The following is a 25543-nucleotide window of genomic DNA, read 5'->3' on the forward strand; positions in this document are numbered from 1 at the left end:
TAGAAAACGGGCACTCCATGCGGTGATCACGTGAGAGAAATGGGAGGCCGAGCTCCGCCGTCCTTGTATCTGTGAAATTTGAGTCGCCGGCAATCCTTCTACAGAAGGATTCTGCGACGTCAATCTCGTTACACTGCAAGTGAAGTGCCAGAGATTTAAACGGGTGTCGCTGACTAAATGTTGTGCGAAGACCACGGACAGTTCTCCATATAAGCGATAAAGGCTTTCGCGGATCCAACGACTCGCAGAAGGATGCCCATCGTCGCGAAGCCAGTTTATCCATGTGGCGCTGTATTTTCTTCTGAGTGCGTCGAGCCAGTCTCAAATCATCCTTGCACTTTGTGCGTCTATATCTTCGTTCTGCGCGACGGCGCATTGCACGAAGCTTCTCAAGTTCGATGTCGAAATCGGTGCGTGTGTAACTCGTGTAACTCGTCAAAAGCGAATGCGTGGAGTTCTGCAGGGCATCCTTTATCGCGGCCTCTAGGTTATAGGATGAGCCGTCGCTACAACAGTCTTCCATTATCGTCTTGAATTTCGGCCAATCGGTGCATTGGAGGGCTCTGGAGGACTTGGAGCTGGTCAAACCTTCTATCCTCAGATAATTTGGAATGTGGTCACTACCCCGCGTTTCCAAATCTGAAAACCAGTGCACTTTTCTCGTGAACGAGCGTGAAACAAGAGTGAGGTCCAGGCAGCTGCTGTAGGCTGATCCACGTAGATATGTAGGGCTTCCATCATTAGAAACACTGAGTTCGTGTTCCGAGGCAAATGACACCAACTTTCTTCCTCTAGAGTTGACCTTTGAGCTTCCCCATAGAAAATGGTGGGCATTAAAATCACCAGTGATCACCCACGGGTGTGGAGTCGATGTCAAAATATCGCGTAAGCGCTCGCAATCTAGGCGGCTTGATGGGGATACATAAGCTCCGAGAATTGTGAAAGTGACCTTATTCTTCTTCACAGTAAGGCAAACATATTGATTCTCTTCGTCAGGTGGGACAGGGTGATGAATATGTCAGGTCACGGCGCATGAACACAACAACTTTGCTACACTCTCCTTGGGTGGAGGACATAAAGCACTCGTAGCCTGACAATCTGACGGAAGCAGACAGATTGGGCTCGCATATCACAATGATGGGGAATCGGTTCGTAAATACAAACTGTCTAAAGTCGGACATGCGCGACTTAAGACCTCTGGCGTTCCACTGAAAGACAGATGCATTCTTGACTTCCTCTCGAAACGATGGTACCTCGAGGGCCGTGGTTTTACCCTAAAGCTGCAAGCACCGGACTCAGGGTGTCCAGCACCTGCAGTGCGCTCTGCGCAGACGGGGTCTTCATGTTGCTCGCGCATGGCGCTAATCAGCGACTGCAGCAAGTTTACGACCTGTCGATCTTCAGTCGTCGCATCAGTGGTTCGTTGGGTCGTTGAGGGTGGTGGGATTCGATGTGACGCCGTAGCAGGTTGAGCTTGTGGAAGCGAGGGCCACTCTTCGGAAGGTGCGACTGCTGTCTCTGCCTTTGATTTCGCAGTGTCCGTCTTCGAGGAGTTCGGTGTTCGTAAGGCAGCCGCTTTGATGGAGGATGACATCTCGCTATCGGCAGAGCAGTCTTTTCGTGATGTTCTTCGGTGTCGACGCCGTCGTCTCCGAAGTGTAGCGGCCGCCTCTCTGTGCGTTGAATTGACCCGCACCATACGCTTGAGTACCGCGTGCTCGTTCCTCAAGCGCGGGCAATCTTTGGATGAGGCTTCATGAGCGCCGTGGCAGTTGGGACACCTTAACACAGTTGCACCGCAGGCGTCTTTTGAATGAGATTCAGCGCACCGCGGGCACACAACATTGTTCCCACAGACACCTCTGACGTGTCCTATCTTGAAGCATTTGTAGCATTGCAGTGGCTTCGGCACGTATGGACGGACTGAGTGGCGAACGTGGCCTACTTTGACGTGTGAGGGAAGGCTGTCTCCCTCAAACACAAGCCTCAAGCAACGTGAGTTGCCAAGTCTTGTGATGTGCGTGATGAGAGTGCCTTCTGTAGTTGGCTTTATTAATACCGGCAGGACATCAGGTGGAATGGAAAGATCGACGTCATAAATGACGCCAACAGTGCCGTTACAACCTGTAGAGATCATTGATCGAACTTTCACTTTGTCGATTACCGTTATGTTCCGCAGGCTTTGCAGCGCACTACGGTGCAGAACGTCTACGGCAAGGACATTCTTCCGTGCATTTATCCTCACGTCTTTGATCTGATTCGGCGCGGTTTCCTCGAGAAGCACAGAGAGAACTTGCCTATTGAGGAGTCGTAAGTTGGACGTAGGGTCTTCGGGCATGAATAGCATGGTGTGCGGCGAACGTTGTGCTGCAGTCTTCACGGTAGAAACACTCGCCGACGATGTCGTCCGCAGGAGTCTTCTTTTTGCCGTTCGACTCATGACGACCTTGAAGTCATCGTCCGATGACTCGAAGCCCTCCGAGTACAAATCGGTTGCCTCACTGTCCGTGTCGCTTGACGCGTTTCCACGTTTCCTGGACGTGGCCCGACGGGACGGTTGCGCGCCAGGCAGATCCTCAGGCGTGTCTTGAAGCATTGCCGCAAGGATGGAGCGGCAGCTCCCAGGATTTGCAGGGAAACAATTGAAAAAACTGGGACAAGGGTACAAGCGTTCTGCGAAAGAAGATACATTTTTCTTGGCGGTTCCGGGTTTAAACGACGGCGCTCACGCTCCGGATGCGAGTGCCTTAACCACTGGACTAAGCACATCCACGCTGGCTTAATGTGAATACGTCTGACGCTCACACATGCCATACGAATGCGTTGTACCCGCGGCGCGGAACAAACGTAAAAGAACAACACTTTCTGTGTAGACTTCGTTGACTTTCGTGGTAGTGCATAGAATGAAAGCCCGCTGTAGGGCAACATGTAAAGACGACATGGAGGGTTACACACATCACGAAAATCCAGACTTTTGCCAAAATTCAATGCTATATCGAGTTTAAGTGGTAGCGGTATGCAACCGCTGGTGGGCCGCTGCAGAGGCTGACGAAAGCTAGAAATATGAAAGACGCCACGCCTGAAAGCAGCGTTCCATAAAATGGCGCAACCTACACTCTAAATATTTTCACGCGTAGTAAGCGTGAAACGCGCCCCTCGGCCTCCTAAAATTCGTTTTATGTACCACGTGACTCAAAATACGCGTTGTTTTCCTCCACCGAAGCGTGACGCCGGTCGAGGACACGCACATTCGCTGTATTTTACGCGTGATGCGGGATTCTACGCGTCAGAACCGGAAAACTCACGCTGAGGAAAAGTTTGCGACGCCGATCGCGCTTCTCCTCATCACGCGTATATATATCCTGATACAATCGCCAAGACAGCCGTGCGACGTCGCCGTTACTCGTCTCTGATTTGCTGCTGCGATTTGCGCCTGCTTTCATTTATTTTTGTTTTTCACGCGAATGCCTTGAAAGGTGGCGCTTGCTTCGATATATACTTTTGGCGGGAAAACGGGGTTAGAGTCGTTGGAGTCATTGACTTAGCAAGCTCTTTGTGCACCGTCTCTGCCTGCCCTTCGAGCGTGTACTGTGCGGAGGGTTCGCTTTGTGATGTTGAAAAGTGGTGAAGTCATGAATAACTTGACATCGAGTGACCTGCGTGGTGTGCCGCGCGGTAGTTGCAAGAACACCGAATGCGACTGCCCGGAGTTCTCGCGCGACACGGCGCCGCTCACTGCGAACTCTGCTATTCCGGCCGGATGGTGTGCATACTGCGGGCACTCGCCTGCCATTCACGGCCGCTTGGAATACCTGGGTAAGCAAATATTTCGAAATGTATTTGCTCATTATATATTTTACAACTATTTTCTCAACAGTGACGTTTCTTCCTATTGACCTCTGAACTTGACATTAGTATCAGGCCAAGTTCTCTGTGTACAGTATGACGGACAGAAACGCGCAAATTTAGGGCTATGTAATTCACGTACTTTCATTTTCAACATCTCCATTTCGTGTCATAGCGGCGTAATTTTGGCTTGAACACTTACGTCAGAGCCAACATTAACTTTAGATGCCGGATTCGTAGCGACGTGACGTGGTTACCTTGAGTAATTGCTCATGAAAGTATTTGTAGTAAAGAAAGTGATGTCGCATTCAGTCCGAGAGTTTCTGTTTCACTCGGGTCGTGCGATCGAACGGGAAGGATGACAAGAAAGAAGGAAGGAGTGTAGCTCTCGGTGCCATGGCTGTGAGCCGTTTCTCCTTCGCCGTCGGGTATCCACGGGTCCCCGCGTCTAGCGCTCGTTAGCTTTGGCTTGTCGGCGCCAAATATTGTGGCCGCGTCGCGGTTCGCGGCGGTGGCCATTTTCGAGCCAGGAGGCGGAACGCCGGTAAAGGGGCCGCCTGGCGCCTCGTGCGGTGAATAAACAGCGCCTGCTTCCTCCGTCCTCCGCAGAGCGCCTCGAAAATGACCAAAAATATATTGTATGCCGTAAATTCATGTAGTCGATGCGTACATTACGAAGCGTTAAAATTGTGCCATATCTTGCAAAACAAGCGCGTTAAGGCCACAGTAAAATTGTGTGTTTTTGCTGCACATCAAGGCTGAAGTTCGCTTTTTTTTATGTGAGTGCACAAGGCATGAGTCCATGGGTATTATTTGAAGCCGCTATTGCCAAGAGGTCGCTCTGGTTACAGGCGAACTAATTATGCCGCAACCTAGCCTTTTATAGTAAGATACGATTGCGTCACCTTCAGGAATTTCAGGCTACTGGGTGAAGTCGCACTTGTGTGCAATTAATAGGGAGTTTTCGAATAGTGGCCCCAAACGCTCGGGGCCCCAAAGCCTCTTGCGTGGGCTCGCTTTGGGTCAAGCAGGAGTTATAGAGTTTTCGAATAGAGTCTGCGGCGATTTGGGCACTCCCCCTATTCTAGGTCACTGTGGTCTTGGCTAAGAGCCGTCGCTTCGAAGTGAGTGCCGTCATGTTTGTTTGACGCAAAGCTTTTGGGGCAGGCTTTGGGGCTCCCGCTAAATTCGCGAAATAGCGTCCCCAACACAAAACACGAAGCTGTTTCGGTCTCGCGCATGCGCAGCGGCCTCGACGCTATTTCTCTGGGGCCCCTATTCGAAAACTCCCTAATATTTGCGTTACCGTAAGGTAGCATAAACAGTTTACCTTACGGTCCACTACGTGGAGCCAGTGCCTCGGCGGTCGGTAATGCTAGCTGTCGCGGCAGCAAGAATGGAGCTCTGTTGCAGTCATGTTGTGATCCTATAGCAAAATTATACGGAATTACAGAAAAGCTGTTTTTGTAAGCGCCTCAGGTAGAGCATACGTGTCAAAACAGTCAATTCGAGCTTGCACCTTTTACTGTAAAAGCCCAAAGTTGTCGCGAGGGCAAAAATGATGTGCTTCGTATGGTACTCAGTGGTGTAACTAATAGCTGATATTTTGAATGCCGTTTCTGAAATTCGCAGTGAAATATGTGGTCAGTATACGGTCCCCAGGTTAACTGTTTTCTTTCTAATGGATGAATATGTCTGAGATACCACGCTGAGTGCACGTGTTCACAGTCGAGTTGAGTTCTACTTCCACAAACACTATAATTGCGGAAGAGTGCTTAGCTCACCCGGCTGCCAACCGACAAGACAGTGGTTCGATTCCCACCGCGGGCACAAAATTTTTTGTTTAATGTTCCTTCTTTGGGGCTTACAGTTGCGTCATACGGGATGTCAAACATACGGTTAACCTCTCTGCATTTAGTCTCGAGAAGGACTAACGGTTCTGCCAACGCAGTTCGTTTGTCAAGGGAACAACTTTTGATTGAAAAGCTCGCAAGATCTGTTGGAGTGTGTGGGGTTCAGAAAGAGGCACTCGTCTTACTTCCGCAATTATATTTATCGCTGTGAAATTTATATTTGTTGATCTGTGCAGACAATAGATGAAAAAGGACATTCTGAAAGCGGAATAGATGCACCCCGCGTGAAGGCACTTTTAAAAGCATCCTTTATCCTGAGGGCCACGTCACCAGTGGCGGTATTACCGGCTTATCTCCTAAACGAAGAACTGATAAGACAGTCCTGTACCTTCTTATGTCCCTCTTTATTTCTTCAGATTGCCATATTTCAGAAGATTTTATTGGCACCCAGTGTAATCTGGAGCACCCACTTTTTTTTCATTTGTGCTCAAACGGATTGCCGGTGTACGCACTATACTTGAGTTTACGACTTCAAAACCCCTTTGTACTGTTCTTGCTGACCCCCAATGCCGCTATAATTAAATCAACAAAGAGCCACGAAGTTTTGCTGATTGTGCGCTGTATTCTGTGTTCATGAAGTTTAATTCCACGTTTTCTCTTTCAGCTTGCCTTTGAAAGTGAACTGAGATTTTCAAGCACTATCGAGGAGAATGTCAAAAGCCTCAGCAAAATTCTGCCTGCAGTGGCGACAGTGTCATCCTTAGCGGACCCATCGTACACAGAGGTGGATGTGTACCTGAGGCGAAGGCTCGCGAAGATGGCCCTAATTTCAGAGGTGAGTGAAATAGTTTTTTTAAGAGCCAAAGTTTCAGAAGCAATTCATGACGTCATCATTCGTCTGACACTATACTAAGTTTTCAGCAGTGTATCAGAAGATTTAACGCCGCAGTCGCAATGTGAGCTTTGTCGACAAAATCATTTTCATGAATTTGTAGTTCTGTACCAAGTGAATTTGGAAAACCGGTTCATTCCATAAGGTACCAATTTAATTTCTCCTTTTTATCTTTGCCAGGTTTCACCCGTAGACATTATTGACCCGTGCATTGTGTGGGGCGACGTGAAGGAGCTTGTATGCGGCAAAGAGCCCGGCGAAACCATGAAGCTACAGCCAAACACGTCGCTGGAAAAAGCACTGGTGCTTTGTTTGTGTGTGCACTACGTCAAGGACCTTGCGTATCCGGCTGCTTTTGGCCAGTTGCTTGGCCTCGGTCAAGCAGTCGTTAAACGTGCCGGCATCGACGAAATTCCATGGGCGCAGAAAAGGCTACGGGATTTGTTCACGAAACTACACTTTGTTTGAGTTAAGTACACATCAAAGTTTATGTGCTGCTTAAAGAGACATTCAAAATTCATCTAGCGCCTATTTTACAGTTCCTGTGTGTTTTTTTCTTGGATTGCTCTTCCATAAAAAAGAAGCGTTTTTGTAAGTTATGGTCAATAAAAATTTTACTCAAATTTAAATTCTTGTAAATATTTCGTTCTACTTAACCCCTTATCTTTGATTCAAGATGTAAAGTGTCAGAGGACTCCGCGCAAAATTCCTCACTCAAATTTCTGGACTACGGTATACATAAGTAATCACCTCGAAAGGATGCATGCACATCAGAGGCTTAATTGTAGGATTCGCCAGATGCACCTGTGGAAGATGCTTTATGAAAGTATGAGACAATCGAGAACGCCTTCATTCTGCTAACACTACTAAATTCTGAACGGTGTATAACGAAGATCTAACGCCGCAATCGCGATGTGAGGCTTGTCGATCCGTGACGGGAGGCCTTCCTAATGCTTAGTTAAGGTGTAAGAGAGGATTTTTACTTACTTGATGCGGGATTCTCATGCTCTATAAAATGTGTTTCTGACTGTCAGAAAGTGTTTAAAAATAAATTTGAGAGAAGATAATATTTGTTCTGCTGTATTTGTTGATGCTTGGCGGCTCTTTGGCGGGTATATATGCTGGTTGGCCGGCATTAAATAGCTAATTACAAAAATCAAGTTTCAATTTTCACATTGGGCACGGGAACATTCTATTGGTTCTGCATAACACGAGCTTCATAGCTGCACCGTAAATAAAAACCGCACTGCCGATGTTGAGCTGTGCGTATATATGTACCGTTGGGTACAACATGGAAAGAGTAGCCAGTGCAATAATGAAAGCTTGTCTCTTATTTATAGCCTACTCTCTGTACTATAAACCGAAATCCATATTTATGTTTCAGCCAGCAAGCTCATTTTACCCTCTCGCAGTGTCGCGTTCTACAGTTTGCACATGTGCAAGATGAAAAGGAAAAATTAATTTTTGTAATGCGCTAATAATTGCCGGGCATCAGTATGTATACTCTTCAAGAAGCCGCCAAGCCCATACAGCACAACAAATATTATGTTCTTTCAGCTTTCTTTTTGGATGATTTCTGACAGTCAGAAAGGCAATTCAAGGAGCGGGAGAACGCCGCATTAAGTAAGTAAAACTCCTCTCTTACACCTTCTCTAAGCGTTAAAAAGGTTGGCAGTCACGGTTGGCAAGCGTGGTGCGCTTAGCGTGAAAGCGCACCACGCTTAGTACAAGCGTGCAAAAAATCGCCCCCACTCACGCTTCGCTAGCGTTATGCATCCCGCAAGTCACGCTTAGGAAGCGTGATTTTTTCAGCGTGAAAGCACACCACGCATAGAACAAGCGTGCAAAAACACGCCCCCCTCTCACGCTTGCTACGCGTGAAAATATTTAGAGTGTACAGCAAAGCTCTACGCTTACGCATCGGCTCACAAAGGAGATTGCGTGTGTATTTTTAGGGGTGAATGACCTTAGGGTCTCGGTGTGTCGACGTGCATCGTCGTCTGCTGTCGTGACGGTCCATTTGCTTGAGAGAGAGAGAGGAGAGGTTGAGGAAAGGAAAAGGCGCAACTTCTGCAACCCTAATTGGGAGCACGGCTCAGCGCCTGTAGGGGAAAGGGAGATAAAGAAGAGAAGAGGGAGGAGAAGGAGAGGAGGAATGCTGTCCATGACCGAGGACGCGGCGGGCGGCTACTATAGCCGGTTGGCCAGTCCAGTGTCCTCAAGGAAGCGGAGAACCGCCTTGAAAACCTGAGTGTGGTGCTTTGCAGGGAAAAGGAGGTCCCTCTGTGTAGCCGCGGGAATACCCTGGCGACGGAGTGCCGCGAGCAAGGCAGCTCGTTGTGCTTGAAGCGCTGGGCACACACACAACAGGTGATCAATTGTTTCGTCTGCCCCACACGCACTGCACGCAGGTGACGAAGCTCTGCCGAGCCAATGACGTAGTGCCGCAGGCCAGGAGCAGCCGATGCGTAGACGCAGTAGAAGGGACCGCTCCCTCCTGGAGAGGCCCCTGTCAGGCAGCCGGGTCGGAGGTTCCAGCCTGGCCACACGTTCGTCGGGGTGGTAGCGTAGCCACAGCCGCCTCAAGGTCAGCCTCGAATAGTCTGAGGCGACCACAGCACGGCAGATCCATTTGCTTGAGCGCAAGAGAGGGCGCCCCCGCCTCAGCGCTCGCCGTGTGGCGAGAGAGCGAACGGCGTGCGTTGACTATGGAAACGCTCTTTCTGCGATGAACGCTTAACTACCAGATCGCATGGAACGAGAACGCGCCCTCGCCCGCGAGAGACAACGCCGACGCAGGCAGCGTCTGCTAGCGAGTTTCTCGATTGATAAAAACCGACTGCTTGCGCTGCGCAACAGTTCACCGGCCACCCCGTATATATAGGCACTGGATCTTGACCTGCAATGTAGTGCCGGTGGGAGGTTTCTCTTTTGCGTAGTTGAACAATAAGATTCGCAGCGTGCACGTTAACTAAAGGCGGACTGCGGGTCTCAGTGTCTAACCTTTCTTCTGTCTCTCATTGCCCATTAGCAGTGATTTTGCTGTGGGGAAACACCGGCGCACACTGCATGCTTCGCCCCTCCACAGGTTTCACGTTAGTGGTGCTGAAACACCTTTCCCTACATGCTTCGCCCCTCCCCAATTTTTATCTCTTCCTGCAGCGGGCACCCCACTTCAATTTTTATGTCTTTTCTTTCTTTCGTATTTTTCCTTCCTTTTCTGACTCTTCTCTTGATGTTTTCTTCTTTACTAGACTATACCTATATACTCTGTGTCATTCGTTCGACCGTTTACTCATTTACTTTTTTGTTTCCTTGTTCTTCTACGATAGTTCGCATGTCTATCTCCTCTCGGGCGGGCGGGATGCGTGTGCTCATACAACGGGCGCCGCACTGTCAACCTGGGGACGCCGAAAGAGACGCGCCCATCGACGCTGGACGCTGTCCGATGCGAGGGAGAAGAGCTGGGTCGGTCGTCCTCCAGCCCCCCTTTCCTCCTGGTCTTCCGAAAAAAAAAAAAAAAACGTCGGGATGCGTTTGTGCGCACCCACGCGCGTGTCAAAATCTAGCGCGAGCGCGGAATGCGCGGCAGGTTATAGCCGAATAAACGCGACATTGAAAAATGCACCGCAGTGTATAACAGGCCCAAGAACAGAGTTCCCAAATGACAACATTCCCCTTCGTGCGTGCAGATGCGGATCATGCGGAAAAAACAACGCGGCCTCGTACCGTGTGCACCTGTCTTCGACTCGGTAATTTCTGGGAAGGAGTCGGCGTTTCACGTGGTGTTTTAAGAGGATGCCGTGATAGCCAATTTGAAGCTGGCTGTGAACTTTGTTTTAGTAGCATGAGCACCGAGTGACACTCTGGTTTCTCTTCCAATTACTTCCGGTCGGGCACTCACTTCCGTTGTTCCGGATGTTCACGAGAGAGAGAGAGAGAAGGAATATAGGAATATTCATAAATAGTCTTTCAAGAAACATAAATCCATGGCTCTGTTTCAGGTTAAGAGTTGCATCGGATACGTATGATATCAGAGCATAACTTTAAGATAGGAGGCAATTAACTACCAGTATATATAATTAATGACAAATAAACTGATTGATTCACTGAAAGATTGTGAGCAGCTGGCATTGTTGCGACACCTGGTGGAACAAGTATCAACCACTAGCTTATTTGTACGTGGCCTCTGAGATCTGCTTCGACAGTGCGACGAAACACAATCTTATCCCATGGAACACGATGGATGGATGGATGCTACGAGCGTCCCCTTTATAACGGGGCGGTGACAAGTGCGCCACCACGCTCGACATATATATATATATATATATATATATATATATATATATATATATATATATATATATATATATATATATATATATATATATATATATATATATATATATGTCGAACTATAGATGACGACACCCCATGGTGCTTTTGGTGTTGGTGCCCGTGAAGACATTCCTTGTGTACTTCTATTCGTCTTTATGTCCATGCTTTTTAATATTAGATGAGAGGCGCCTTCTGCGCTAGGGCTGTCGGCGTCTCCTGTTGTCGTAGCCCGTCACAGTAAATGAAGCAGGTGGCAAATAGGACGGCGCGTTCGCTCTGGAAAAGGTCACGAGAACGCGCGCTCGCCCGCGAGAGACAATGCCACCTGCGCTTCTCCGAGTGGCGAATAAGACGGCGCGTTGGCTCAGGACAGGCCCGTAGCCACGGGGGAAGTGCCCTAGCCCCCCCCCCCCCCCACGAAATTCCGATGGAGGGGGGTGTTTTACTGAAAATAAATAATGAATATAGGTGTTTTTCTAAAATAGTCAAGGCACGGCCGCTAAATCAAGGCCTACACCAAGTAGCGCCCCCCCGCCCCCTTAAAATATTCTTGGCTACGGGCCAGGCTCAGGAAAAGTTCTCTTTCTACGATGGGCGCTGTGTGCGATGGGCGCTGGACACTGTCTGCGACGCTGTATGCAGCAATGAGAGGACGCTGTCCACATCGCTGCTGACGTGTCCTTGTGACCAAGCTTGAGCCAAGCTTGAGACCAAGCTTCTCAGACCTAGTGGTCTCTAAACTTTTGACGTCGACTGTACGTGTCGTGTACGTGTCATAATTACTGGCAACGACAGCGAACACGACAATTTTTTATAAGAGTAGTGATGCAGAACTATCGATGGTAGTATCGATACTATCGATAGCTGAGTCACTATCGAACTATCGATGGTAAAAAATGCTATCGATAGCGCTATCAATAGTAAAAAATTCGATGGTACTATCGATAGTATAAAATCAACAGCGCGAACTTACTGAAGAATAAACTTGGTTCCCCGCGCGCGTGGTACATGGTAGAGCCGGAGGAGCAGTTCACCTGAGTGCTTTGCTGGCACATGATCACAAACTCAAATTGTTCAGCCGTAGCGGAAAGGAAGGCGTTAAATGTGGTGGAACTGCGCGGCTTCAAATTTATATTGCATTTTATGATTTCAAAATAAAAAAAAATCATCATGAATTAAGTTTGTTAATTGCAAGGTGTAACTGGTTGCTTTTGGATGTGAATTTAGCGATGGACATATTCCGCCACTTTCACTGCGGAAATAATTTATTTCTTTCGCCAAAAATTGTTCATCAATTAAGCGAAGCTAGGCTATCGCAAATGTTTTGGCAATATGGCCGGCCAGCAACAGCATCATTCACACCACCATCGATAGTATTGTCACGTGGTTGCGACGGTGAAGAATGCTGCAGCAAGACTGGGAAATGCGGAGCTTTTTATTTTTTTATTTGGGCGAAGTTGTGCCCAGAAAATCAAAACTCAAAATACAAGCAAATCACACTGCGCACTGACAGCGGCGAAGACAGTCGTCGGCCGTCGAGTAATCTGATCATCGGTGGAACGCGTCGTCTGTTATACATCAGCAGTGACCGAACCTTCCAGCGTTATCGCTGGTGCTCGCGTAAGCTCTCGAATAAACTTGACTATTCTCGGCCGGCGCGTAGTCTTAACAGAATGATCTCAAATAATCGTGAAGCTTGAGACCCCGAGGAAATGGATCATGCGCTTATGGGCTTCCTTGGCAACTAATACAAGTGCACTTGCGAGGAACCCACTATGCTATAAATCATTTTAATTTTTGAGAAGTAGGAAAGCAGGCATAATGCCATTTTTCGTCATTCTGGTACCTGCTAAACGCATGTAAGGCATTATGCGCACTTTGTTGATGCTGTGCCTGATGACGATGAAGAATTATGGCGGAGCCCTTTGTAATGGGTTGGAAGCATTCAACAACCTTCTCGGTGCGCAATTCGCATTGTATGACGCCTGATTACAGAATTCACGTTGTGCGACGCTTGGTGTTTATTTTACTCTTCTACCACGCTATATTGCATATGTTAATGTGGTTCCTTCCCGACATGAAGCCTGTATAGGACCTTTTTGCAAAGCAGTTTCAAGCACCGGCATGGCTCAGAGGTTGAATACTGGGCTCCCACGCAGAGGGCCCAGGTTCGAACCTCGTTCCATCCTGGAATTTTTTTCTTATTTCGTTTTTTTTTTCTTATTTCGAGCGATAGTGGTTACGGACACCGGCGCGGCGGCGGCGGCGGCGGACAACTACGGCGCCAAAAACGGCCGGTGAAATGATCTCATAACAGCTTTCGCTGTAAAAATTGCACCATCTCCCACTAAAGGGAACCATGTCGGGATGCCAAGCAGCGCATGGGTCGACTTAAAGTTCTGTTCATCACGGGCACCTTCCTTGCAAGTGAAGCACACCATAAATTCACTGTAGTTGCTGTTGCTGTTACTCGTCCCGAACTCTTGTTGGAGCACGCCACGCGGGTTCATCCAAAGCCACTAAGGCTTTGGTTCATCGCGCGTCTGCAGAATCTCGTTCCCCGACGCCATCACGTAATTGCTGAGAGAGTGTGGGGGGAGAGGTCACAGCGTCTTACCCAGCCCCTTACACAGGCCCGAACGCGCTGGCGCGTGCCAGCATACATGATTTTGTCTGCGTTACGCCAAGCTAGGACAGCATACGGCAGCCCGGGCCCCTAAAGTGCTCTGCAAGTATCATCATCAAGGAGGTCGAAGAACAAGAGGAAGAAGACTTCATGGCGCGAGCGCGCGCTCAATACGTTACAGATGGCTATGCTGGGTGGTAAAAAGCGGATCAGACAGACAGAGAACTTTATTTAGGTCCTGAGGAACTGCGTTGTAACGCCCCCTTTTAGGGGGAATCCGTAGCAGTCGCGGGCCGCTCCCACGTAGGGACCGGAAGACCGTGGCCCTCCGCCCTTTCGCAGGCCCTCTGGACAGCCCGAAGTTGAACCAAAAGGTCGCCGCTGTTAAGGGCTTCCTCCCAGTCCTCTTCTTTGTTGAACTCTGCGTCGCGTAACGCAGGACATTGCCAGAGCATATGAGGTAATGAGCAATGCGCCTCTCCGCAGTCCGGACAATGCGGTTCGATGTTGGGCGAGAAGTGACTGAACCTGCCCCTCGAAGGGAAAGACCCCGTTTGGAGCATCCTGAAGACCGATGATTGCGGTCGAGTAAGTTTACGATGAGGAAGTGGAAAAGCCCTGGTCGCGAATGGAACTACGGACACAGCCTCGAGCAAAAGCTGCTTTGCATCTAAAAAATCACAGCATATCCACGGAGTGAATGATGATGAGTGGGCGAAGCTGCGGAGGTTCATCGGTAAACCGTGAATCTTCCGTGAATTCTGCCCAGTACATCATCACCGACGTGAGATCGGGCGCGTTTATACTAAAGGTTCGATGAGTTATGACGACTTGCAGCTCACTTTAATTTTACATGTACGCTGTGAATTTTCATTGTTTAGAAAACCATTGCTTTAGAAAACATCTGGCGTCTTTCGTTAAGCAGCTGGCGTCTTTGCGTTTTGCTTTAGAAACATCTGGCGTTCTTTCGTTTTGCTTTTACAAAACATCTGGCGTCTTTCGTTGGTTTATTTCATCAATCAACGGCGTTTTGAACAAAATTTTTACTGTTTAATCACGCACAGGAGAAATCTCACCAGGCACTACCTTGGAGGCAAACAATGGCTGCTAATGGGAATGAGAGACAGAAGAAGTCGGCTTTTAGCTAACACTTACACTTCTACTTCTACTAACGTTTCCTACTGGAACATGCCAATGGCTGCTAATGGGGAATGAGAGACAGAAGAATTCGGCTTTTAGTTAACGCGCACGCTGCGAATTTTTTATTGTTCAACAACGCACAGAAAAAATCTCCCACCGGCACCACCTTGGAGGTCAAAGCGTAAGACTGGTTACGCACTACGACTACGACTACGAGGGACGAACGGGTGCCGCCTTAAGGAGCTTCGCCCCTAAAACTATCGATACTATCGATAGTCAATTTACCGATAGTTTTGCGTCACTACATTAAGAGCCTTGAGAAAAGCCGCGAATGCCGGCACGGCACAAATAAACGTCACTCATGCCACTGAGTGAAATTCAACTCACGCGCCTTCCTTCACATTAGCTTTAGTCCAAAACTAAATAAACATTTCCTATCAGATACAAAGCTAGTATCACGAAAATTAGCTTAAAGAGTCGACCCCAAAGACAAAGCATTTCGTCATCGTTTTGCTACCGATTCGAAGATTACCGATATTCGTAATGTAATTGATTGTAACTTTGTTTGCGTGAGCAGAGCAATCTTGCCGGTTGCTTATTCTTACATGCAGCTAGCGCCAGTTGTAGCATTTGGCTCCGTTTACGTGTGCCGGGCTCACGTTGGTTTGTGACCGTAAGCAAACATCGCTCTAAATCGGCTCCATGTGTTGTAGGTGGAGCTCATCGTGTTAACGCGATAGCGTTGATGAGGTCGTTCCGCAGAAATTCCGGTGTCGGCGTCGTTGGTTGTGAGCGAAAAATCAAAATCTTATGTTCGAGTGACAATCGAACCCAGGCCGTCTGCGTGGCAAGCAGGTGTTCTACCACAGAGCCACTCCATTGCTTGGAACTGCACTGAAATTAACTTTCATGCTTCACAAACATACGCGTCCTGTGTACAGGTGTCACAGTACGAGATTTAATACCGCAGTTAAACGGGGTTCAGGCGTACATTGCCATCGGACGTCACACCCATTACAAAAGGCACACACATTACTGCGCGTATTCCCTTACGAACAAGTAGCGGGTGCACCGCACCTTCGAAATAGTATCACGCGCGCAAATGCTGCTGGTTTAAAGCATGCCACCCATTACAAAGGGAATACACATTAGTGCGCGCATTCTCTTACACACATACGTATAGTGGGTGCAGTGTTGTCATAGGAGTGCTGTTGAAGAGGGCGGAAACCTTCACCTTTACTATAATGTCGTGTGTGTGTAGGTGGGTGGGTGGGTTAAATACCCAAGAGTTTCTGTGCCGACTTCACCAGAAAAATATAAGTCAGTCCGATCATCGCTATAAAGTAACAAATGTATTTTAAAAAATTTAGGGCGCACTGGTGGTGCCAAACAAGATGGAAGTGCGGGGCTGGGTGGCCTTCTTTGTTTCTCTTGTTTTTTTTGCGTGTGTTCTTTATTATTATTAAATAATAAACCAGTGATTTCGACGTAGCCGGCTCTCAAGTCAGCTAACCGTTCCATACTATTTTTTATCTTAAAAAGAGAGAGAGAGAGAGAGCGGAGGAATCGTGTTGTTTTGCATCTACTGCGTCCAGTTTGATTAGAGGTATGTTGCATTTAGAATAAAATGACACAATCTAGTAAATGTACAAAGAACAAGTTTATTTTTCAACTATATAGTTTTTATTTAAGAAGTTCAATGAAAATACGAATGTCTAGAAAACTGAAGCATTGACTTTCAGCTCTGAATTCCAGGAAGATAACAGAAAACATTGCAGTTATGTATACTACATAAGTCCTGATAATGTGATGATTTTTTATATATAACAATGTTCTTTCAATAGGATTGTTAAGATGTGTGTGTGTGTGTGTGTGTGTGTGTGTGTGTGTGTGTGTGTGTGTGGTGTGTGTGTGTGTGTGTGTGTGTGTGTGTGTGTGTGTGTGTGTGTGTAACGATATTGTTACCGGTAAAGATACGCGCGTATGTATACGTGCGTGGTAGGGATGGGGGCGGGGCCAAGTGGAGAAGAGTGGGTAGAGTTATCAATATGTAAACGTGCGCTTCAAGATAGTTTTCGCTTTGCTTTAATTTACAATTTGCCTCGACTTTAAGTGGACGGGATCGAGACAACAGTTATAAATTATGTTTGGTGCAACCGAGGGCGAAGTTACCACCCTCGCACGAATTCATCCAACGACGTCTATTTGGTGGTTCCGTAATTAGGCCATCGATCCGTTCTCAGTGGTATTTGAAATATAGATTTAGAAATAGATATAGAATTCGGCTACGATTGAAGACAACTGCAGTGGGGCGACTACTCAGCGCTAAAATGGGGAAACGCGTTGACGCCGGAAATATGTCATAAACAGGCCGGAAACGCGCGGAAAATAGGCTCCATGTGGTGGCCCGATGTTAACAGCGGGAAACCGATTTGCATCGCCGATAACATGTTCTCCGATATTTCCTGCAATGTCACTACATCCGCCGGGAATGCGCTGCAAAATAGAGTCGTCATCATTGGCAGCCGCAGCAGCAGCAGCAGCATTAAATTTTTATTTACACAGTGCTGGTGTGACAGCTTACCCCGCTTTGTTCTCATTGAAGACCAAACAATACAACACTTTCTCATCTCCTGTCGAAGATTTTCCGCAGTAAGAAAGTGATGTCCCTAGAAACACCGTTCTGCATAATTGGCTTAGACATAACGCCTTCAAATTTGCTATCTTTATAAGCACTGACCCGAGGGCACAGTTACGGGAAATATGCGCGGGCGTTCAAGATTTTTATACTTTTATACACAGTCAGTGGCATTTACACGGTTATTCAAGAATCAAAGCTTCATTATCAGCCAAAGTAGTCTCCGCAATATTGTTTTTGTATTATTAATTTACTTACGTGAAACAGGATGTTTTGTTTCTGTTAACTTTTTTCTACACTACCATCATTTTAAGCCTTATTTCACTATACTAATGTAATGCGGTCGGTTTTTTGCTGCCTGCCGGGCTCTGACACTTAAGCCACCGATGACTTTGGCAGGCCTAGTCGCATGCACTGTCTTATTTGAAGAAATAAAAAGTATTATTATTATTACTTATCGTACTCAAAGAACCAATTCGACCCCTATATACTTTTTCAAAGTCATATATTAATTCTAGTAAAAAACATTCTTATCAAACGAAAGAAAAAAATAAGTAATTTTCTTTTCTATGTTTTGAATATTTTATCAGTGCTACCGATCCATGGCCAATCCCCCTGGGCGGGTGTGAGCCAATCATTTTAGAACCTACACCTACGCCTGTCTTGTGTCCTCCGCAGAGCGAAGGCATTTGCCAATGATTTTCAATTTGTCCCGCCTTGCGCGAGCTGCGATTCTATCTCACTAACCACCAGTTGTCAGGTTTTGCGCGTGACTGGCCCGGTCAGGTCTATCTTTGTTTCGCCTAATGTCAACTATATATGGAATATGCAGTTTTAGAATAAGGTACGCCAAGCTTTGCGTTAGCAAGTAAAGCTCCTTCTCGGGCGTGTAGGTTTTCACGTATAGAGGTCGCTGTAGCTGGAAAGGACACGGACGGAGGAAATGACAGGACGCCACGAGCGCTCGTGGTGTCCTGCCCTTCCTTCTGCCCGTGTTCTCACGCGCTGCAGTGTCTTCTTTGCGTTAGCGTTTGCCGCCACGGCGCATGCCTCGTACGCTCTCCTCTTGGGTACCCACGTTGAGATACGAAAGTAGCGCATCGTACCCAAACAACGCTAACACTGTATGAGCCCAGTTATAAACCGTCCATTGTCGGCTATCCCTGTTTGTTCTTTGATCCACACTGCTGTCTTCCTATCTTAAGCTCACACCTTGATGTCGTTTCATCGCTCTACAGTTGATAGAATAGATATGGCTACTTAAATAGTCAAAGACATTCAGTCGTACGTGATTCTCTTTGGAGTTTCCAGCGTATAAATTTAAAAGACGCCAGCATGCGCGGCTTCCTATGCGTGCCTAAACTGCACCTTCGTCATTTGCATTAGACGATAGATGTGTACTTTAAAACCAAGCCGGTGAGACTGAAAGTAATGTTGCAATACGTCGATTCATGTATACCGATAGACGGCAGGCAAAGTGATAAACCTATGCAGTTAAGATATGGAAACCATTGTAATGTTAAAACATGTGCGTACTACATGCGCGGATATGGTCTAAGATATATCGACGCAGCGCCTTTCCTCCTCAACCGTGTGAAATGTCTGACAATGACCTTGCTCGAAACACTTCTCCTTCATCACCTTATACCATGTGGCGTGTGAATATATGAAAGAAATCGCGCGAACTTGTGAGACATTTCGCGAAGATACAGTGGTATAACTCCCAAGTTCCAAGTGACTTGCACACATGTAGACGTGTGATGTGCTGCCCAACAACAATTTCCCGATTTACAGGACACGCTTTGGCGCCTCCAACAAATTCAGACTCGCAGAAACGTTGTGTACGAGTGTTGTTGAACGAGTTGTCAACCACATAACATAACTGTTCCTACGCCACACACAACACTGCTGGAAGGCGACACCGATTGGCACTGGCGATGATTGGATGAAGCAGGCCCGTAGCCTAGCCCCCCCCCCCCCTACCCCGAAATTTTAGTGAAGTAGTTGTTTTTACCGAAAATAAATAATGAAAATAGGTGCTTTTCTCAAATAGTCAAGGTTTCAAGCAAGTGCCCCCTCCCCCCGAAAAAAATTCCTGGCTACGGGCCTGGGATGAAGTGATGCCAATCATAATTGAACGTTACGATGTTGTTTGTAACGCTACTTGACGGCGATTGCGCTTGGCACTAGCGATGATTGGCAGTGAGAACCTGTCTGGGTAATTTTAGCTGACACTATGTTTCCAACAAATTCTGTTTCAGAAAGAACAACAAAAGATATGGGGGATTTTCGTCGCTTTGCCTACTACGCCGTACTTTCGCTGGTCATAGGATGTATTTAAGAGCCTCTCTAAGCAATCCGACAAAAATTCTCTCAGCATAAATCCGAAAGATGGAGAGGGGGACGGAAGGCGAATGTGATAGCACCGAATTTTAAAGAAAATTAATGAATCGTTTGTCATATATCTCAAAGACTTTATAAGCGAATTCGCTTAGCAGGGTAACAAGCGTTGCAGCGTACAGCTTTACAATGAATGAAGAGATGATCACGACTTCTGACCCGAAGGTCGCTGGATCGAGTCCCGGCCGCGGAGGTCGCATTTCGATAAAGGCGAAGTGCTAGAGGCCCGTGTACTTACATTTAGGTTCACGTTAATTAAAGAACCCCAAGTGATCGAAATTTCTGTGCCCTCCACTACGCGTCCCTTGTAATCATATCGTGGTTTGGGAACGTAGAACCTCAACAATTATTATTAATGAAGAGATGATGTCGTCCTTTGGTACTCTGGCGAAGCGCATTTTCTCGTCAGGTATGGAATATTCTCTCCCGTTTCGGATAAATCTTCGACACGGAAATAATATAAGTCGAAATCATAAATCATGTGCTCCGCGCGTGGCACCAACAGAGAAGCAGAAAAAAGGTAACTCAAAAATGCATTTCACCGTAGCCGCGCTTTGTGCAACGTCAAATCTCGCGACTCATTGGTCAAAACTTTCCATAGTTAGCATTCTGTATACCATGGACTCTGTCTTTCAAGCTATGCGCCTAATTGTCAAACCACGGATTCGGCAGTCCCAAGACGGTATGTAAAACAAAGATGGCGCAGCAAGAATTTTATTCCGGAAGTTTTTTTATAGCTGCATAGCGTGTAGATTTATCCACAGCCATGTTTATGGCAACTAGTTAATTTCTATTCAAGTGCTAGCTCATGCATGGCTCACTAACACTGAAATGAGGTTAAACTGAATTCATTTATTTGCCATCATATAAATCATATAATGACGGGACTGCAGGTAAAATCTACGTAGGTGTAGTCACACGAACCCGCAGCCCAGGCCAGTTGCGTGTATTTATCCTTCATTATTATATTATAATGAGGGTAATGCCGGCTATCTTCTTCTGTTATGTAAAAGTAATGTAAACCCATTACAATAGATTAAGCAGTACGTTACTGTTTTACTCTTGGTGTTTAAGATGCCAATGTTAGGCACTGGTGGTCTTATCCCCGAAACCTTTGCTTCAGTTCGGCTTAATCCGCGGAATTAAATGGGCAGCATGGAGGACGAATACGACAATGACAACTGGAACAAAATACCGAGCGAAAGGTTATATACCGCACTGCGTCCGTCGAATGTTCGCTTCAGTCGGAATCACCATGTCCGTCCAGATGCTCTGTAGTTGACCAGTGCCACCATTCGGTCTCCTAATATAATCCCAAATTCACCCCATAAAACGCACACAGCTTGCGGACCCGAAAGACACGGGCTAGATCCCGGCCGCATTTCGGTGGAGGCGGAATGCCAGAGGCTTTTGTGCTTAGGTTCAGGTTCACGTTAAAGAACTCCAGGTGGTCGAAATTACCCGGAGCCCTCCATCAAGGCGTGCGTCACAGTCACGTCGTGTTTGTCACATAAAAATCCAACAATTATTATTAACGCACGTGCAATCATGGCTATACTGCCACGGGTCATGGTGTTTATCGACGGAACGGAAAATAGGGCGAGTTGGTTAGGATTCACTGCCACTGCGCGACGAGCGAAGACGAGCGCTAGCGCTCGTCCCATGTGGTTCTTCTCTGTCTTCGTGGCGCCACCAGTTGCCATGATGTCTTTCCCTTCAGCACCTGCTGTGCGGCGTATTCAGGGATAGCGACCGTTCTTGTCGACAGCGTACCGCATCAAAGCCTTAGTGTTACAATGATGAAAACTCTCGTTAGCGTTCACGGTTCACTTACGATTAAATATGAATCTGGTGCAGAGAGATACGTTGTGTCCCCTTAACGCATATATTACCATTTGAGTTTCCAAACTTTGCTTATCCTGTAGGTCTTCGAGCTCATCCTGCATGTGATGTTTACTACGGGCCACATACATGTCTTTATTGACGGGCAGCCGACCGATTGTTGTGAAGTTTAAACCAAGCCAGACACGCTCTGAGCTTAGTCCAAAAGCGCCGTATACGTTACGACGCGTTCGCGTCCACTTCTCTCATCAGCGCCATTTTCGGGGCGGTGACGCGCAAACATGTATACTATAGTGTCACTCCCGCCGCGACGCGTTACGCGTCGCTATTGTTTTACAACTCGACGCTTATTGCGGGTCAGCATTAACTAACTATGACTAGGTACGTTAGACGCGTGCCGCATGAGACACGAGACGTTCGTCGGCGCGTACGGAGAGGCAAGTGCATTCTTTGCATGCGGCGTACGATCGATCCGTTCTTCGTCCACGTCGACCTCGCCGGATACCCGTTCCCTCAAGTCGGCACGGTTGCAGTGCTGTGCGGCCACTATCCTGGATAACGCCATCGCACACACGCGAAAATAAAAAGATACACCTTCTCTTCGTGAGCATATCTTAGCGGAACAGATGTTTGCGCGGCGCAAGATACGGCCGGTGCCGCGCGGGCATAACCATAGGTAACATTGATAAACCATGCCCGCCCCTATAGCACCCAATATAAGGTGCCCCACTCCGAGATAAGATCAGCGATATCCCCACTGATTATAATTCCGGCCAGCCCGACCGGTCCCCTGAATGCCCGATGCCGTCGACGGACCAGTGAGCGCCGGCTGCAGCTCCACAAGGAGCCATTAAGTCCGTAATCTTTCGGTTCTGATTATCCGTATCAGGACTTAACTCACCAGCTGTTAGACTGCTCGGCCGGGCTCAGTGCGGCCTGGTGGCCCGTCGGTCCTGGGATGGCAGTGTGCTGCTGCTGTGGAGTCTGCGTCGGAGACTGTTCTTCCATGGCGAAGTCGTTCCTGGTTCTTGCGCGAGGACGACGGCAAGCGAGGAAAGGAGACCGGAGGAAAAGATGGTGGAGGAAGGAGAGTGGAGGGGGCGGACCTCTGTTGACAACAGCAGGAGCCTGGAAGGCGCCCGTGAAGCAAGCCCAAGACCCACTGTGGTCCGCTATGGCGGCCCGCAAGGAGAGTCTTCGTGGCCGTTCCCGAGGTTGTCCAATATGGCCGACGGCTACCGGGGCGGCTGCGCGCTTGTCGCTGATTGGCGCTCGCCGGAACGGCGTCGTGGTGTGTGTACTCGTGATACGAGTGGCCCGCGGGGGGAGGGGGGAGGAGGGGGTTGCAGCGGCGCGCTCTCGTTATCGCGGACTTTTGGACTCGGCGAGAAAGTCTCCCGTGTTTGCATGGCCGGCCGGCCGGTCATGCTCGTTGTCATGGCGACCGCGCGCGGATCCCGCTGATAACGAAGACCCGAGCTCTTCTTGGTTCGTGCGTGGATCGAGAAGCGACGATGCCGGCTGCTGCTTGCTGTGGACTCTTTGTTAAAATAGAACAGAGTGTGCATGCATGTGTGTGTGTGTGTGTGCACGCATGGCGACGAGAGGACATCCTCGACAAGTTCGCCGAGCGGTGGAGGGTACACGCAGGAGAGGTGGTGTGCTCACTCCCTGGGGACGTGTGTACTATGGGAAAAACTGCGAATGCTCTTCGGACCCTCGCTGCAGGCCGCCTGCCTGTCGCATCTCGGACCAAAGTCCACGCTCGCAAGCGCGTCAACATGCCTCGGCGCGTCAGCGCATGGCATGCCGGTCATTAGCGCATAGAAGGCTGCATGCTTGGAAAAAGACGAGGGCTGTTTGAAGGACCGAGTGCGTAGTATCAAAGCCCAACGAGGAGGATAACTGAAATCGGGGCAAGAAGTAATCAAGACAAAGACGAAGCGATAGCTACAACTTGTTCGCGATTAATACTAATCTTAGGCCGAATTCTCTTTCTTAAGTTAGTTTGAGGACTACTCGCCTTAACGAAACTTTATGAATGACTCTTTTGTGTATATATGGTTTCGTGACAACGTATTATTTGTGTGTATATGTCATAGCTGTATATATCTAGGGCTCCGTCCTTTCGGTGTTTATTTTTCGTGAAAATCGGCGGGTGTTTATCGAAGTTTATATTTTTGGTGGAAATTCGGCCTTTATCGAAATTTATTTCTCGTCAATCCCCAATTCTCCGAAATTCGGAGTTTTGCATTATCTCAAAACCCCAAAATCTTAGATCAATTCATATCTGAATACTAAAACATCAAAACACACGAAGCACGTTTTCTTTTCTAGAAGGTTTGAATGCACAAAAATCTATACGCACAAGCAAAATACTTGAACACAAAACACCTGTATTTGTGCGTATGTTGTGCGTAACCTTATGTTTAAAGCTTATTGTAAGACGCGCAAGCATACTTTGCGAAGTTGCTGTCAGTGATCGAAGCGCACTCCTTTCGATTGACGACTCTCAGCTTTTAAAATGTCCTTTCAACGTTAGCGCTAGACACAGGACGCGCCAGAAGACGCAGCGCGCAGCGAGAAAGCGCTGGCCACTGGACATTGTGAAGTCTTCGAAACGACTGGGGTTCAACAATGTTACATACTTCATAGCACTGATAGTTCGCAGAATCACTCAGGAGCTGGCTCATGTCGTCAGTTTCAAGAAGAACTAATTGAAAAATAGATGCATAGGTTTCGAACGTGCAGGGCAGCTCATGCTTCACATTTGGATTCACAATTTGAACACAGTACCAATATGATTCTTTGATGTACTGGAGTTGATCGCACAGGTTCCTCTCAGATGTCTGTCTCCACTCTTCGGCGACAGCAGCGTACTATCCGTGAAAGTCTGTGACAGTCGTCAAGGAGGTCCAACAGACTTGCGACATCTGATGCGAAGACCTCGGTTGGATCACGCCATTGACTGAGGAGCGCGTGCAAACGAACCCCCAGTATGGGATAAAGTTGGTGTACCAGGGTACTCTCTGCTTCAAGTTCCTTAACGATGGAGAGCACGGCACACGAATTGGTCTTCAGAAACCTCATCGTAACGAGCAAGTCGTGCACAGCTTCAGGCGATGAAATAAGACTCTTGAGCTTCTCACACTTCGTTCCTTTGGCTTCGTCGCTTCTCAAGAATGACAATGGCACAGTAAGTAGTCCAAAATATTCTAGAGATTCAAAAAGAGAACCACCTCGAGGGACATACGTTTTCTTTGATGGTATGGAGCCAAGCGCACAAGGACCAAACTTACGGGTCAGCTCGCCGACTCTTCAACGGCGACACAACAGTGTTAACTACGTTAAACGAGCTCGTCTGTGACCCAGTCCGTTTGTTGAGTAGGTGGCACAGGATCTTTGCGCCATTCGGGTTGGAAGAAGCCCGGTTTGTAAAGCCTGCATGTAGGGAGCTGAGTCGGAGCACAATAAAGCTACGTCGCCTAATACAGCTCTTTAAATCGGTCAAACCAGAAGGGGACCAGGTCATATTGGCCCTTGAAATCGGAGTTTATCAAGTAATCCGAATTGTCAAAAATTTTACCGGCGAACTGTTTGTCGGATTTTTTCGGAAAAAACCGAAAACACGGAGCCCTATATGTATATCACAGATATCACCCGACACCTGCAGTATACCAAGCCCGGCTATAAACCATGGCTAACCTCGAAGGGAAACCATTAAAGATTGCTATTTAATCAACTGGTTATCCGGCTTCGCTAATGATGTGTACCGCGTCGTGATTGGCTGAAATATTCTCCTACGAAAGCTTTTAGTATAAGAAGTTTATCCTCCACAGGGTTTCTCGTCACTCGGTAAACGCTTATCGGCTCTTCATTCGTACGGCGTTACGTCGTTAAATGCGTTGGAAAATTTCAGCTAAGCGAGTTGGAAAGTACTTGAACCTTGCGTAGGAAATAAAACTATT

General features: G+C 47.7%; 1 protein-coding gene across 1 annotated transcript in view; it reads right to left on the reverse strand.

The window, feature by feature from the left end:
- The window catches only part of LOC119396386 (transcription factor GATA-4), a 177481-nt gene extending 154593 nt beyond the window's left edge, over positions 1–22888 (reverse strand). The window contains 1 exon segment of the mRNA XM_049417070.1: positions 22477–22888. Coding sequence (XP_049273027.1) covers positions 22477–22583 — 107 coding nt within the window. The 5' untranslated portion in view covers positions 22584–22888.
- Between the last annotated feature and the right edge of the window lie 2655 nt (positions 22889–25543).

Source organism: Rhipicephalus sanguineus, chromosome 6 (genome assembly GCF_013339695.2).
Source record: "Rhipicephalus sanguineus isolate Rsan-2018 chromosome 6, BIME_Rsan_1.4, whole genome shotgun sequence".
NCBI lineage: Eukaryota > Metazoa > Arthropoda > Arachnida > Ixodida > Ixodidae > Rhipicephalus > Rhipicephalus sanguineus.